Genomic DNA, 16,303 nt, shown 5'->3' on the forward strand with positions numbered 1-16,303 from the left:
GCCACCATGAGACACATCAAAGTCAAAGACAAATAAGATAAAAACTGGGGTTTTGTTTAATTCCTCTTCAAAATCATTTTCCTTCTTTCCTAAAAAATCAAATCAATCAAATTCAATCAAGTGTTGCTCCAATTATCTTCCAGATACGATACCACATTAAGTCTCAAGACACACTGGATATTAAATACTGCGGAGATAGAATTCCAAGGATTTCTATAAAAGCATGGTTAAATTCTTGTGCTGAAATAGAAAAGATTTTTTCCTCAAAGAATTCAACCCACTAATCAATAGGTTTACTATCTTTCTACTTCCCTTGAATATTTCTTTTCATATTCACAAAGCCAAACTAATGTTTAAATGAATGAGAAACAGCACGCCTAAAAAAAAAAAAAGAAAAAAGAAAAGTCACATTCCTTACCAGTAATAATTTAATGGATGTTTAAAAATTCCCCATTTCCATTTCATACCCAAGCATATGAAACACCAGAGCTCCCCTCGCAGCAGCTTAGAAGAGACACACGCTGAGGCGTAAGGGAGGCAGCAAGAACAGCTGCCAGCTTCACACACGCTCGCTGATGACTGTTCTGCCACCAACAAGGGTCCCTGCAGAGTAACTGATTTTTTCTTTTCCTCTCCTCCACGCTCCCAGAAATGCAAAAATGTACTTTTAGTCCACGCACTTAAAAGTTTCTATCCCAATTACCAAGTATTTATAGTGTTTATAGCAGAGACTTCATTTTTATATATAAATATAAATTACGTATATTTACACTTTAACAGGACCCACTTACACCAATTTCAGGTCTATTTGCATTACTACAGGAGAAAGGAAATCTGATACTCATTTTCAGAAAAAAAGAGCATTTTAACAGCAGTTTCTTCACCTCCAAGACATTCTAAAACTTCCCCCTTGGACTTCTTACTGAAAATAATGGGCAACATAAATAATTTCTGTACAGTCTTCATCAACCAACTCTCCAGGTCTCAATCCCTATGCTGAAATATACATGACCCAATGGTATGCCTGCATACGGTTCTCCAGGCAGGCAACATACACCTACCTACAGCACTAGACAATAAGCCTCCTCTCCTTTTATAAAAAGTACTAGAAAAAAAACTGTAGAAAAGTTCCTCACATTTCATTGTAAGTACAAAGAAACAATATGCAACTTTGCATGTGTTTACGTTGAAACACTGACCATGTAAACAACCAAATGAAAGTCACATATAATCAATAAAGAACGGAATTTGTAGGATACTCCCTAAGAGCCGCCACCTTCATCATGATTTATTTTCCTTCCTTCGACCCACTTTAAAACTTTTGGACTTAAGTCCTGTTTGGCGCGTTAGCATCCAAACATCATACATATCAAAACTTCAACTTCTCTTTTTTTTTTTTAATATACATTACTTTGTACTCTCCAGACACTTAGTTTTCCATTTTCAATATTCAGAGCCAATACGATAGCCAAGTCCCTTTTCCGATTAGTCTTGACCGCTTCTTCAGAACTTTTAACTCTAGAGTGGCAAACAAAAGACTTGTAACTACCCAGTGTAAACACCGTCTCCCTTATTGGATGTATGGACTAGTCAGTGTAGCTGTGGTGTTGAAGGCATTTGGCTAAAACACCCTTGCCATGCAAAGTGGCTGAAACATAAATACAGAATACATTAATACGAGCAAAGACTGTTCCCTTCTGCCCTGCTCTAATTAGTAGGAAATTGGACCCAACTTATTTTTTGCTGCAATCTGATTTCAAAGCGAAAGCTCACAATCCTATGATGCACTGTATATACATTTCACCACTCTACAAGTGAAAAAGAACAGGAGTCAAACACATTCTTCCTTACCAACACGTAACAGCGATGAACTTCTATTATTTCATAAGGCATATTCATCTCCAGCGAGAATCCAAGCATAAGCAAGAATTCTGCCAAGTCGTGCGATCCTATAGCTTCACCTAACAAACTTCTTGAAGTTCCAAGATCTCCCCCTCTATTCCTCAGGCAGAACAATCCCTGTCACAGTGTGCATTTTTTATTCAACACAACTAAAGGGGAGGGCTAATTAAAAAAAATAACCAGCAGCTGGACTTCAGTATCTCTCAAGAAGAGGAACACACAAATGACCAATTTTGCAGTTCTCCGGCTTTATCCCATAACCTGCTTTTTTACACCATCTCTCTCTATAAATTAATAAGAGATAAAGCCAACGATTAACTGCAGTGTTCATGAAAAACTTGCAGTCCGTATCACAAGTCTCTTCTGATCTGGCATCACTGAGGTGTAAAGGTGAGAATCATCCAGCTGATAACGAAGTAGAAGAGGAAGATAGGGTACACAACAAGAGCTTTGCGGTTTGGAGGCTGACTGTCTGCCAGGAAAGCCGTAGATGCTGGTGACAAAGGAAAAGAACAATACTTGAAATGTGAACAACATAAAACTAAAAGAGAAAGATCCACTGCAGATGTTAACAAGCTTGAATTAGTATCTTGATTGCAATTACGTTCAGGGACAGAAAATGGTAACTCATTGTTCAATAACAATGGTCTCTAATTGTAAGTTAAAACTAAGATTAATTTATTTATTACATAGAAAAACAGATGCTGATTAACACTGTGCAATAAGATTCAGACTTGTACATTAGGGACAGGAGAAATAATGCAAATGCACCTGTACCAGACTAGTGATTTTTAAATGGTATTTATAACATAGGTCACGGAATAAAATACCTAGTAGTCTCACGTGAAGTTTAATACAAAATTATCATCCTCCCTTCAAGGGCCATTTGTATATGACCACAAAAATCAAGAGGAGCATAGGCAAATGGAAGGCAAAGGCAGAAATTCTTTACTAGGAGGGTGGTGAGGCACTGGCACAGGCTGCCCAGAGGAGCTGTGGGTGCCCCATCCCTGGAGGTGTTCAAGGCCGGGCTGGATGGGGCTTTGAGCAGCCTGATCTGGTGGGAGGCGTCCCTGCCCGCAGCAGGGGGGCTGGAATTAGATGATCTTTAAGGTCTCTTCCAACCCAAACCGTTCTGTGATTCTGTGAAATGCTGATCGCCTGCCAACACAAGGACTGGAAGAACTATTTCTGCAGTACTGCAGCAGCCCAGAAAACACCTCAAGCTACAACAATCCTTTATTTACAACAACCCTTGCTTTATTCAGCAAAACGCAATCTCTCTTTAAGCACCGCACTACTCAGCGTGCACAACAGCGTTACAACACAAACACACTTACCTAACGTTGACCAACCAAACATAGCCATTACTACGATGAGACGAACAATGAAGCTGATGGTCCCAGAACCTGCTAGCAGCACCAGCCTGCACACCAGCATCGCTACTGTCAGGGGCAGGACACAGTAACCCAGAACGCACAGGCTCTGAAAAAAAGATCTGGAGAGGAGGGTGAGAAATGGGAAAAAAAAAAAAAAGCAGTCAGATCAAAACATCACTGAAAATTTCATAAACTGGAGCATTCTGACTGCTCCTATACGCCAGCACTCACATAGTTCCTCCAAGCAGCTTTGAGTTTAGTGTGATGACGACTGCACCAAACCAGATGATGACAAAGACTTCAGCAAACTGCGGCCCTCCGTCTTCTTTACTATCTGCTGATCCACCCTGAAGCATCCTGTTGTAGGTAACGGATATAAGGAGTTAATTCCAATTTATGACTAAGTTTTTGCAAACTTGGAGTAGGTGACAATAGGAAGCTGCGATGTCAGTTCCTAGCTAGGCTGAAGACCGATTATTTTTCATCTGCTTTCTTATTTTTGGTATCCTGAATTTTGTATAGGAAAGGAAAAGGAAAAGGACTGTTCCCCAATAGAGGGCACTTTGGTTCATTTGTGTACTTGTTCTGAGGAGTGTGCACGTATACACAGGAGAATAAAACCATAGACAACAGACAAGATGACAAAAATTAAACTACTGAGAGTTTGGTAATCTCTCAAAGACGGCACTGCATGAGGTATGCCTTAAGGTAAGATTGTAATGACAGGACAGAAACAACACAAGGCCTGGAAAGATAAGCACACATAGATCTGAAAACCTAAATTACACCGTCTGTTTCTGATAAAGCTTTAACAACATTTTACTCAGTGTACAGAAAACATTTAGTATGTAGGAGCCATAGCCATCTCCCATCTATGAACTGCTAGAACAAGCTTTTTTTTTTTTTCTCCATCAGTCCTCCAGGGCACACAGCATGCACACAGCAGTTCTCAGACGTAGGTTTTGACCGACGGATTAGGGTCAAAGAAGTCGTCCAAATGTGTTAGCATCAAGAATGATCAGAATCAGAATACTTTTCAGTAAAATTCTTAAGACAGGGTGAGGGAGGGCTCACCCTTAAATCCTAAATTTAAAGATAGGAGGTCCTAAGGGGCTTCAGGTGTTCAAAGTACATTTTATAAGAAAACCTACAAAGACAGTGTTTGTAGAAGACCAAAGCTGCATCAGAAGAACTCGATCTCAACACATGTAAAAGGAAATTCCAAAATTCTTATTTCCCTGGTGTCAAAGACTAAAACAAACAAAAACAATAAAAATCCACTTCTTATCAGTACTTACAGCGCAAGTGAGACACAAAGCACCAAAGGGCCCCAAAGATCCCCTGTAGATAGAGAAAAAAACAAACATAAACATCATAGAATGACGCCCAATTGTTATCAAAGTAATAAAGCACCCTCTTCCAACTCCCAGTGTATTATTTTCCTCATAGCTGCTTACAATTCTCTTGTTTAGCATCTTACACCATATCCTGTACGTAACTTATTCAAAGCCTGCTAACCATTAAAGCTACTTGTCCTACATACTCCGACACACGTTCCACTTTAAAAGAGCTCTGATAACCCTCTGATTTTTCACTCCTGCTATTCAGCGTTCTACAATAGAGAGAACACAGAAGAGACACTTCTGAATCCCTCCTGTTCCACTGATCTCTTCCTTTCCCAGCACACACAGCATGTTGGCAAAGCACCCGCTCAAAATCTTGAACATCAGCTTATACATACAGTCTCTGAGGAGCGCGCTACTCTTTTTCGGATACATGACGTGGACAAATTTCTTCCCAACAGCCTTTAGATCTCTCATCTGAAATAAAGAAGTAACTTTAATTTGCCTTTTCATAAAAGTTACAGATCTCAACCAAACGTAGAAAGATAAAAAGTAAAGCAGTATCGATGGTAAATCAAGACAGGATCCAACACAAAAATTTCTGTAGCATCCTCTGCAACGAACAATGCTGTATTTCCTACATTCCTTAACGACCACAGGTGTTTTATATACTCTAACAATACACAATTAAGAAAAATAATTTGTTTGCTCCCCTAAGAAAATTAATTAAAAATCCTGTTAGTCGGGACAGTTTTCTCCCACGTTCCACGTGAGGTCTTTACACTTGCACAGATTTTGAGATCAGAGAAACTTTGAGGCTGCAATTCAAATATTTTATGACCCATGAGAACTGATTTTACACATATAGTTCTAAAAAAAGAAGAAAATAAATAAAACTTTCTTAGACGTATAAATCAAGCAGAGTTATGCGAAAATACAGAGTTGCATAGCAGATGGCCAAAGAGATCAGGAAAACACACGTTTTACTACAAACAGAAGCAGGGAATACAAACTTACGATAGTATCCCTAACAGGTTCATCCAGCGTGGAGTAATCTTCGTCAGGGGAGTGAGACCCGACAGGAACAGAGATCTCCCCTTCCACCGGAATGTCTTCCGATATTGACACATCTGCGAGGCCTGCAAACTAAGCACATGGCAAAGCCTTTAGAATGAAAAAAATACAAACCGACTGTTTCAACTGTTGGATTCAAGACATACAAACCAACAGTACAAGTTGTTCAAGGGTTTTTCAGCTGGGTCTGTGATGAAAGCAACCGCTCAGAGCTTTAATACGCAACATAAATACTCTTTTAAATACTAAGATCAACAACAGAGCCGAGCCACTGTCTGCTTGATTTAAACGGCTCAGCCTAACAAGGCGCTCGGTCGGGTGCGTAGCTACACACAAGCAGTGCGTTTCTGTTCACAGGCTGCCAGTAGCCTGCTTTTCTCTTCTATTTAAACACCGACAGCTGAACGAAACGTAAAACTTGTACTTTTTAGACAACGCAATGCCAAGCAGCCACGTAGCCACCGCACCTTATCCCTGTAACGGGGCCAAAGGAGCGGCAACCCCCGAGGAAGCTCAGACACCGCCGGCAGCAGGCCGGGCCGGCGCTGGGGGCCGGCGGGAGCCGCCTGCCCGGGTGCTCCCCGTGGGCGCCGCCAGCCCGGCCGTGCCGTGGCGGCGCTGCCTGGCGCGGAGCCCCACCGCCGGCCGGAGCGAGCCACCAGCCGCAGCCCGCTCTAAGGCGACCCCCGCGCGGGCGGGGCGGCAGCGGGTGCGCGGGGCCGTGTCCGGCCGGGACAGCCGGCACTCAGCGCGCCCCGGCCCCGGCCCCGGCCCCGGCCCCCGGCCCCCGGCCCCCGGCCCCCGGCCCCGGCCCTTCCTGCCCGCCCCGGGGCCGGGGCCTGCTTCGGACAGAGCCGAGGGCCGCGCACCGACCGGCCCGGCCCTGCCCTGCCCGGCCCAACCCGAGCGCAGCCCGGCCCCTGTGCCGCGGCCCCCCGGAGCCCCCCGGAGCCCCCCGCCCGGAGCCCCCCGCCCTCACCAGCGGCCCCGCGGCCGCCCCGGCCCCGCCGCCCTCCGCCGCCGCCATCTTGGCCGCCGAGGCGACGTGGAGCCGGGGCGACGTCAGCAGCGCGCGGCGGGCCCCGCGCGTCACGCGCCGCCGGCGTCCGTGGCAACGGGAGGGGCGGGGGGGGGGGGAGGACCCGGCCGGCAGGGGGCGGCCGCGGCGGGCCCGGGGCTGCGGGGGGCCGGGGCCGCGTTTGTGCCCCGCACCGCGGCCGTGCCCGGGGCAGGCCGGAGCCCCGCGCTGCCCGCTCCGGGACCGGGGCAGCCCCGCGGGCAGGCTCGGGGCCCCCGCGCACAAGCCGGGGAACAAAGCCGGTAACAGGAGCGAAGTCGGCGCGGGGGCGGCTGCCAGGGGGCGGCGCGGTGACCCCTCGGGGCCCAGCCCGAGCGGCCGGGCCGGGCCGGGCCGCCCCGCAGCGCCCCCGGCCCGCAGCAGCGCCCCGGGCACCCCCGCGCCAGGGCGGGGCCGGCTGCGGGCGGTCCCCGAGGCCGGGCGGTGCCGGCCGCCCCCCGGCGGGCCCGGACCCCCGCCCGCAGCGGGACTACATCTCCCAGCCCGCCGCCGCCCGGAAGCGGGGGTCGCGCTGCGGGGCCGCGGCGGCTCCGGGGGCGGCTCCCGGCTCGGCTCGGCTGGGCCCGGCCCGGCGGGGCGCGGCGCTCCCTCGGCGGGCGGGGCAGGGCCGGGGCAGGGCCGGGGCAGGGCCGCAGCGCTCCCGTCCCCTCCCTCCGTCCCTGCGCCTCGCCGGCCGGCGCCCGGGAGCGGCGCGGGGCAGCCATGGGGCACCCGCCGCTGGAGTTCAGCGACTGCTACCTGGACAGCCCCGACTTCCGAGAGCGCCTCAAGTGCTACGAGCAGGAGCTGGAGCGCACCAACAAGTTCATCAAGGACGTGATCAAGGACGGCAACGCGCTCATCGCCGCCATCAGGAGTGAGTGGGGGTCCCCGGGGGGCGGGGGGTGCGGGGGGCCCCGGGGTGCGGGGCTCCCTGCCCTGCCAGCCGCTCACGCTGCGCGGGGCTCGGCAGCCTCCGGGGTGCTGCGGCTGGCTCGGCTTTTCCAGGGCGCTGCAGAAAGCTCCCTTTGCCGGCGTTTGATCCCGCAGGGCCGTTTCGGGAGGGTTTGTGCCGTGCCCTGCCCCACGGCGGCTGTGGGCAGCGCAGCCCCTGCGCGCCCCGCGGCCGCCCGCCGCCCGCTCCCGCGGCCGCCCCCGGGCCCGCAGCGCTGGCACACCGCGGGCGGCAGCGGTGCCGGCGGGAGGGCGAGCACGGCGGTGGGTGTCCCGGGCTGGGGCACGGCCCGCTGCCGGGACCGCAGCTGGAAGTGGGCTTCCTGCGCGAGCGCTGCCTCCGCGGGCGCCGGGGGACCGGCCGCTCGGTGCGCTGCGGGCTCGCGGGCACCGCGGTTGCTCGGGGGCAGCAGTGCCGCGCCCGGGGAAGGCGCCCCGCCGGCTGCGCTCACCGCAGAGCGCCTGGAGCGGGGCGGGGGGCGGCACCGCTCGCCTCTTCGCCACGGGTCTTCCCTGGGATGGCCCGCTGCTGGGATGAGGGGCGGCAGACCAGAGGCACCCTGCAGTTCGTCGTCTTGTCCGTTTTTTCCCCTTTTTGTTCCCCTTCTTTTTAAATAACGATGAGAATTTTATCCACCTAAGTGCAGACTTCAGGGGTGACTTTAAGGGGGTCGCTTGTTCGGAAGCGTGTTAAATATGGCCAGAAATGATAGCGCAATATCTATAAGTGCTGTGCTTGCATCGGACCAAGTGAAGACAAAAAAAAATATCAGCAGTGCAAGGTCTGCTCATATGCTGCTTTTCTCATCAGCTCGTTGATTTCTAGTTGGTATTAATAGGTTTAGATGCTGCCCTTTTGTTAAGAGCTTCCTTGTTATCAAGGCCATGACTGGAATAGCCTGTGTTTCCCCATCTGGAAAACAGCGATGACAAAAGCTAGTGTGACTGAAACAGCAGACGCTGCTGGGCTGCAAGATGCTGATCTTCTGCAAAAGAAATCCCCAAATCTCTGCTTGGTCCAGGGGGAAAAAATAAAAAAAATAAAAAGGATTTCAAATAGCCTCTTTGTTAATGTAAATATGTTGCTCTTTCCTAATTGCTTTGGTCAAAACAGTTTCCCTTTTTAATGTTTATAAGCCCTCGTGCGAGCTCGCTGGGTACCCGCCGCGCTGGGATTTTGCTGGCTCAGCAGACCCTTCCCACCAAACTGGCTGGCGACGGAGGAAGGGAAGAAGTGGGAAGAAGCCGCGTTCACCAGATGGCACGGTTTACCCCCCAGAACTCAGGAAACCTGAAATTTCTTGCCTGCAATGATGTGGGCGTGTTCTTGTTTTGTCTTTCAGGCTGAAGCTGAGCAAGCAGGCGCAGGAAGCGCTCCAGCCCGCTGGGGACAGGCTGGGAGGGTGCCAGGGTGCTGCCCACCCACCGGTGGGCTCGGCCGACCCCTGTGGCTCCCACCTCATCCGTGGTAGCTGGGGGCTTGCAAAAATACTGGTGTCTTCCCCTCCGAATCCTGTCCGCGTAGGGCTGTAGTTAGGACTCTGGGGCCAGGAGCTGTCTCGTTGCCTAAGCACCCTAGGTTCATTAAGTCCCACTTCCCGGTGAGGGGTGATTCAGCCCTGCTCCTTGGTGGAGCTGTGGGATGTGTCCCTCAGCAGCAGGGAGGCAAAGGTAATGGCAGCCCTACCAGGAGAGAGAGAGAGAGTTCTTCGTTAAGGGTAAAGCGTTCATTAGGGTGATTGCTCTCATTAGACCTGTTACCTGAAGACTCAGAGTTGTGAGGTTTTTGTCCCGGAGCTCATTAGCAGTCACCACGGACTCACAATTAGTATTTACAGGAGAACACAACAGGTTTTCGCTTGTCTGTAGTCGACAGTCGCCATTAACATTTTAAAAATAAAGTGGCTGTTAGGGTGGGGTTGAAGTAAAGTTTGGGAGAGAACTTGCGAGGGAGGCGGAGCGATGTGCGAGGGTCTCAGGCTGCTAAAACCGAGCCGCAGACGATGCCGATCCAGAGGCAGTGACCTTCGCATTGCGCGTTTCCCTGGGCGAGGCACGCTGTCGCTGAAACCCCTGGCCAGACTGATCAGGGCATTGGTTCACCGACCGGAGTACAGAGCTCAGGGGACCTGCAAGGTTCATGTCGTCTGGTTGGTCTGATTAGCGAATACGGTGGAACAAGATTTAAAGCAGCTCAATCCCCTGCTTTGCGCGCAGACTCGTGGAAGTGCCGAGCTCCTGCTGCCCCTGGCTGGCAGGCTGTCCTGCCGGACGCCGTGGTGGCAGCCGCAGACCAAGAGGCCCGGGCGCGATGCAGTCTGCCTGGGCGCCAGCACGCGCGTCCTCGTGAATTTGAGGACTCGTTAGCGTTAGGTCAGAGGTTGGACTCGGAGATCTTGGAGGTCTCTTCCAACCTTGGTGATTCTGTGAATTACCCGAGCGCGGCAGCGTCCGCGCGGCGTACCAAGAAAAGTGCGGTTCCCCACGGTGGGGAAAGGGCCTGCTGCGCCTCTGCGTGATCTGCTGGGAACAGTCCACGTTTAGGCTCAAAAACCTGTTGGTTTTGAAAGTTAGAGCTGTCTCAAGCTACCTGTTGGGCAAGAAAACCTAGTGGCAACCTACCGGCTGGGCAGGAGCGTTCTAGCAGAATCTCTAGAGGCTAACGCAGAAAGCAAACAAACCGAAACAAAAGCTACCCTACTTGGTGGCACTTCAACGCTAGCAGCACAAGCCAGGCCCCCAGCACCTCTCTGATAAGCGCTATTTCAGTGACTTCCATTTGAAGATATTTGGAGGGCCTCTGACTTTTTTTTTGTAGCACGTTTGCCGGTAGGTCGATTCACTGGTACTGTATTTGTAGCTGATTAATAGGTGACCTCGAGCGCAAATTCTTAAACAAGTCCTTCAGGTACTTGCAGGACTTGTTTAAGAACAGGCTTGAGAATGCATGCGGTGCCCTTGGAGGAGGGCAGCCCTGTGCCGGCCGGCAGCGGTGCTCGCGGTGTCCCTCGCGGTCCTCGCGGTGTCCCTCGCGGTGTCCCTCGCGGTGTCCCTCGTGCCACCCTGCCTGTGCGGGCAGCGCCGAGGCGGCCGGTGGCCCCGCGCGGCTCCGCGAGCGGCCGGTGCTGCAGCGCTTCGCTGGGAGCACGGCGCGGGCTGACATCTGTGCGAGCGCTGTGCTCGCTGAGCTCCTCCAGCCTCTCGAGGGATTCAGAGAAGTCGGGTGGTGGTTTTCCCAGCCAGGTCTGATGTGTTACCTGCCGAAATAACCAGAACAGCACGCGGCTCTCCTGAGCGCCGTGCGGCTGCCCGCGTCCCGATGCGTGCTCCCGCGCGTTGCCTCCCTTGTAAGGGCTTTGTTCTCGACTGAAAAACCCGCGGCTGACTGCGCGTAGGGCTCCGTGAGGTGACTGAGTGGAAGATTGTGCCAAGTGAGAAACAGAACTGACTAAAGCAAAGATAAATATTGTTCACTTGTATTAAGCTTGGGCTTAGAAGTCAAAGATAGCAAATGAAAAGGTTACTTCAAGACAGAAATAGGAGTGGTTTTTGTTGCAAAGTTGGCCGTATCCCTTCCTTTTCGTGCCAAAAGCGCTCAGAGTCGCTGGAAGAGCCAAGTGACCGCGTTACTCCTATATGTTGCCCTGCTGCCGCCAGAGGTGGGCCTCGACCGCGGCCCTGCCGGGGCTGCCGTGGGGCTGGGGCTGCCTCAGCCCCCGAGAAGTGCCGGGGCCGCGCTGAGCCCCGGCGCGAGGTACGGGGCAGGTCGGAAGGGAGCAAAGCTCAGGTGCGCGGTGCCTGCGCTCACCTCTCTTGAGGGAGGGCTGACGTGGCAGGCTCAAAGTGCAGTCGCTTTTCTTCCAGGCTTAAAAGGCAAAGAAAGGTGTTGAGGCTGCCTGTTTGTACGGCACCGTGCGCCTGTCTGCCCTGGACTGGCAGTCGCTACTACCCACCTGACAAATCGTGTCTGGTCCTTCTGAAATCTTACGGTTTCTTGAAAATCAGCAAGCAGCCTGCGTGCTTGAGGCAGCAAACGAGTGTGCTAGGATGCAGGTGACTAGGCAGCATCGTAGTCATCGTAAGAATGGGTTATTTATGTCATTTTCTTTATGTGGCTCAATACGCTCTTTTATTTGGGGGGGGATCTCTTCTTTTTCCTGCATTCTGCTGTGTGTGCTTATCTGTGCAAAAACATCTACTTTCCCCCGGTCTTTGATCTTCTCCTGCAATTATCTATCAAATGGAGCTTGATAAATATCAGGTAGAGGCTGTTTTTACTAATGTGTGAGTGCTACAGTGGTTTAAGCTAGCTTTTGAAGCTGGAAGAGCTTTGAGTTCTCATGCCTATGTTGCATAAGTGCTTTTGAACTCTGTTTCTGTGTGGCGTAAAGTTGTGCAGATTGCTTGGGAATTTGCATGCCGGTTAATCAGCTTCTCCAGGCAGCGTAAGCGTTTATCCTGGAAGGGCAGCGCTACGAACCAATGTGCAGAGGTGTCCGTGCCTGCAGAGCACGCAGGCGTCAGTAGCAGAAGAGACTGGGTGGGCTTTTCTCTGCAGAGGGTGGGTTACTCGCGGGGAAGGCCCTGCCTTCGTCCGCTTCCCCTGGCAGCCGCCGCAGGGCTGTGCGGGCAGGGTCGCCGCTCAGCGCGGGGCTCTGCGGCCACCAGCGCTGCTCTCGACACATTATGGTGCTGCCGTCAGGGACGGTGCTTGAGGATTCAGTGCTTTGGAGTGCAGAAAGCAGCGTGTCAAGAAAATGTAATATTTTAATGAGATTAAAGCAGCCCTGCGGCGGTCTGTCGGATTCTTGCAGAAAACCCATGTGCTATTTCATGCACAGTCTGTAGACAAAGGCTTGAATCCGTAGCGATAAGGTTTCTGGCTGTTGGTACAGCGCTTTAGATCCAGATGCTGGGTTTTGCCCGTGTGCGAACAAAGCCAAAGCTCTCTGGAAAAGGGAGGAAGAGGAAGGAGCTCTGTCCCACGCGTGCCCCTCGTCTGCTGCTGCACGAAACGCGGGAGCTCTCCGGGCAAACATTAGCTCTGCGCTCCACAGAGCTGGGCATCGAGGAGCTCGCATTTAAAACTCTCCTGTCCCACAAAGACAGCTTAGTTGTGAGCCAGCATATGGCACGTTAACGAAGATGTGCACAGAAACCGTCCGTGTGGGTGCACAGAGCCCTTCTGTCTCGCGGAAAGCCGCTCGTCGGGCTGCCCAGTGTGCTCGGGGGAGCCCGGAGCCCAGCCAGGACGTGTGTAAACAGCCTCCGATGCCACCGGTCAGGCAAGAGCGGGGAGACTGCTCCTGCGTCCAGGATCGCGGTACAGCTGCCACCGAACCCATCCAGCTTGTTAAAAACCGCTCTGTTCTCCTCTCTCCTCCGCTTGTCTCCTTGCACTTCCATGGGCCTCGAGCAGCAGTCAGCACCTGGAACGGGTGCAGGATCAGACCAGGCTCCCAAAGCAGGGAAGCAACAGCTTAGGGGCGCGTTATCGGGAAGAACACACACAGCTTACTTGCTGCTTCCTGAGATCTTCTTTGGCTGTGAGCGCTGCAGGGCGCCTGTCTGCAGCCGCCCAAACTGGGGCTGGGTGGGTTCAGCGGGCTGTCCAGACCCTCTGCCTCGCTGCTGGCCTTGGAAATTGAGGGAGTCTGAGAAAGCTTCGCAGAGAATAAAGAGAGGCCCCAATCTGCCGGCTGTCCCTCTGAGCTGTCACTAAGTCTCCTGAAGAGAGCTGCCGTGGGAAGCCCCCAGCTGAAGGGACACCTTCCCCCTTTTTCCTGGAGCGGACTACAGTACAGCAGTTAGTGTTAAGCCGTTTCTGGACTTTAGTGGGGGAAAAATGACTTGCTGGAAAATACATCACTCTCCTGTAGCAATAACGTCTGCCTGCGTTTCTCCGCTCCTCGCTTGTCTTCTCCGTCCTTGCTGTGAGTTTCCTCCAGCTACGGCTGGTCAGATGCTCGCTGACACGTGCAGAAAATTCCTTCCTTCCTTGCTGGGTTATCGTAGCCACTGCTTTCCGACACTTGTCCTGGTCCTTACAGGAGGGTTTTCAGAATCACGTGTAGTTACTGTAGATATCTTTAATTTTTTTCTCCTAATTTCTCAGCTCTCATTGTCTGAAAAGACAGCAGACCAACTTAAAAGCAATAGATCGTTTAGGGGACATGTTGTATAGACCTAGACACCTCCTAGACTTAAACCACATACATCTTCAAATTCAGGGTGTCAAGGACGTGCTAATTTTGCCAAGAACCGTTGATTTCCTGCATGTTTCTCCTCTCCAAGGAGAAGCGTGCAGTAATACAATGCAAGTCTTACGGCTTTGAAGAGAGCCACGTGCTCCTGAGCATGGCTGCGCCGCGGGGCTGGCGGTCTGCGCCGTCCGGGTGCAGGGTGGCAGCAGGAGCGCCTGGCGGCACGCACACAGACCCTGGGAGGCGCAGAGCCCGCAGAGTAACTGCATGGCTGCGTGTGGGAGAGACCACAGCGTCCTGCGGTAGTGGTATCAAACCACGCCGTTTACAGAAGTGGTGATGGAAGTGCTTTGGCTTTGGGGTTACCGACAGAATTGGATGTGCGTAAAGATACCCAACAAACGTGATTCCTTTCTCTGAAAAATCACATGGCATTTTTTTCCGGGTGCCTATCTCTGCGTTTCTGGGAGTGAGAACTCAAAATCCCCATGCCCTAGAGCACTTCTGGAGCAGTGCTCAACTTGCAAAATACTTTCTGTGTCTTTATGTCAACACAGCAGACTTGAGCTCACGTGCCACTGACAGTTCTCCCCGTTGAGCTTTTCCACTCCCGTGGAGCATGCTCGGGACAGGTGGAAGAGGGGAGTCTCCCTGCAGCCCAGCGGGCGGTGAAGACGCTCATTTTCCTGGGCGTTCGGCACTGTGCACAGAACTGAAGGTCCCAAGGTGGCACAAAGCTAAAACAGATGTGCCTTAACCAGAAACTGAAAAACAAACAAACAAAACAAAGCGAGTCACCCCCCAAAACCTAATCTTCAGATGCAGACAGGAAGGAAAAGGAGCCTGCACAGTATCTGCGCGCTCCAGTTGCGAGGCATATCTTCCCCTTGCTCCGGGGCTCACTGCTGTGCGTTTGTTGGATGTCACTCCTGGCTGGATGCAGCTCGCTGCCCCGCGTGCCGGCGCTGCCCTGCCTGGCCGCGTGGCTGGAGCCGCTGGCCGCTGCTGTGCCCGGCGGCAGGACGGCTTCGTGTCGGCTCCTGCCCCCGGCAAGGGCTGGATCCCGGTCACGTCCTGGTGGCCTGCGCGAGGGGTGCTCAGGGCAGGGTTTGGAGATGGGAGGCGCCGGGCAGGGCTTTTGTCTGAAGCCGCTTCCTGCCTGCCCCGCTGCAGCAGGTGCCAGCCCCTTCTCCGTGCCCACCCAGGTGCTGCTGGAGCGTGCTGCGGTGCAGCACTCGGCCAGCTTACAACAAACCAACGTGCATTGTTTCGTGGGGGCATTTTCCATCCTGGGTCCGCGCCCTGAGCCGCTTCCCAGCGTGGTGCCACAGACGGCCGTGGCCCTGCGGAGAAGCAGTGCCCATGGTGGCAGGGAGCGCAGCCGGCGGGCGCGGAGCTGTCTGCCCGCACGGGAATCACATCGGGGTGCACGGCTGTCTCGTGAGAGCTCGGCTGCCTGCATCGTCACGACAGGCAAGATCACAAAATTGAAGGGTTTTGATGTGTTTCTGTATTTTTTCTTCCGCTGCACGAGACATGCATGCAGCTTTTCATCCATCTTCTGTTGCCTTTCTTGGCTCCTTCCCTGGAAGGATGTGGGTGTTATCCATGTTTTGTAACGTGCCTCAAAGTCCATGGGCTCGCAGCAGCGCTGCTGCTGACTAAAGAGTTTCCTCTTGAGTCACCGTATGAAGACTCAGCTTTTCTGGCTTTTTTCTTGAGAAATTTTTTGAATATTTCAGTTATTAATTCTGTTGGTAGCATGTTGGTAACTACAGATGTGGCCTCCCCATTCACCCGCAGGCGTCCCGTGGGTGGCTCCTGCACCACTGCGGCGTGGCGCTGGGTCCGGTGTGGTGCTGGGCTTGGCAGCGCTGCTCCGCTGGTGCTGTGCCGTGCTGTGCCCAGCCTGGCAGGAGCGCGGAGCTCCGAGCCGTGGTCCCCCGGTGTGCGTCCAGGCTGGGGTTCGGCAGGAGCTCTGTGCTGGCTGCACAAAGCAGCGCCGCTGCCACCCCTGCCGTGGGTGTCTGGGCGCAGGAGCAGGGCCCTGTCACTGGGACCGCCGCTGCTCAGCGATGTTTTGGGAATTACAAAGTCTCTGTGCAGTTTGAAGAACCGTGGTGTTCACGGAAAAGAAATGGCAAACTTTTTTGCTGTGAGCAAATAGCTCTACTTTACAGGTATTGAACGCTCCAAAATGAAAGCTCCTTTGAAACTGCTGGTGAAATTCAGCAGGCAGCAATTATTTTTCATACTAAATGTTAAACGAATGTTTCAAACTGTGTAAAACTATTACGTTAGTGCCTGATAATTATGAGGAAAATGCTTGCGGAAACTTCTCGGTTTTGTGTTGGTGATGTTGAACTTTTCCGTTGGTTTTGTTTTGAGTCG

At 52.7% G+C, this 16,303-nt stretch overlaps 2 protein-coding genes across 3 annotated transcripts in view; one reads left to right on the top strand and one right to left on the bottom strand.

The window, feature by feature from the left end:
• Positions 1-410: 410 nt before the first annotated feature.
• On the bottom strand, positions 411-6,835 carry YIPF6 (Yip1 domain family member 6). Its single transcript, XM_083796861.1, has 7 exons — positions 6,678-6,835; positions 5,642-5,770; positions 5,023-5,101; positions 4,580-4,622; positions 3,513-3,638; positions 3,243-3,400; positions 411-2,395 (listed from the first exon to the last, which is right to left on the bottom strand). Exons 1-7 carry the CDS (start codon positions 6,723-6,725, stop codon positions 2,277-2,279), a joined length of 702 nt encoding a protein of 233 aa, XP_083652987.1. The 5' UTR covers positions 6,726-6,835; the 3' UTR covers positions 411-2,276.
• A 511-nt stretch (positions 6,836-7,346) lies between these two features.
• OPHN1 (oligophrenin 1) overlaps positions 7,347-16,303 on the top strand; it is a 62,628-nt gene continuing 53,671 nt past the window's right edge. The window contains exon 1 of one of the 2 annotated variants that reach the window (XR_014571849.1): positions 7,347-7,632. Coding sequence is in view for 1 of the 2 variants with exons in the window: in XM_083796859.1 (XP_083652985.1) it covers positions 7,479-7,632 (154 nt within the window). In the remaining variant the exon portion in view is untranslated. The remainder of the gene's footprint in view (positions 7,633-16,303) is intronic. The other variant, XM_083796859.1, reaches the window with a different exon arrangement.

Source organism: Anser anser (genome assembly GCF_964211835.1).
Source record: "Anser anser genome assembly, chromosome: 13".
Taxonomy (NCBI): domain Eukaryota; kingdom Metazoa; phylum Chordata; class Aves; order Anseriformes; family Anatidae; genus Anser; species Anser anser.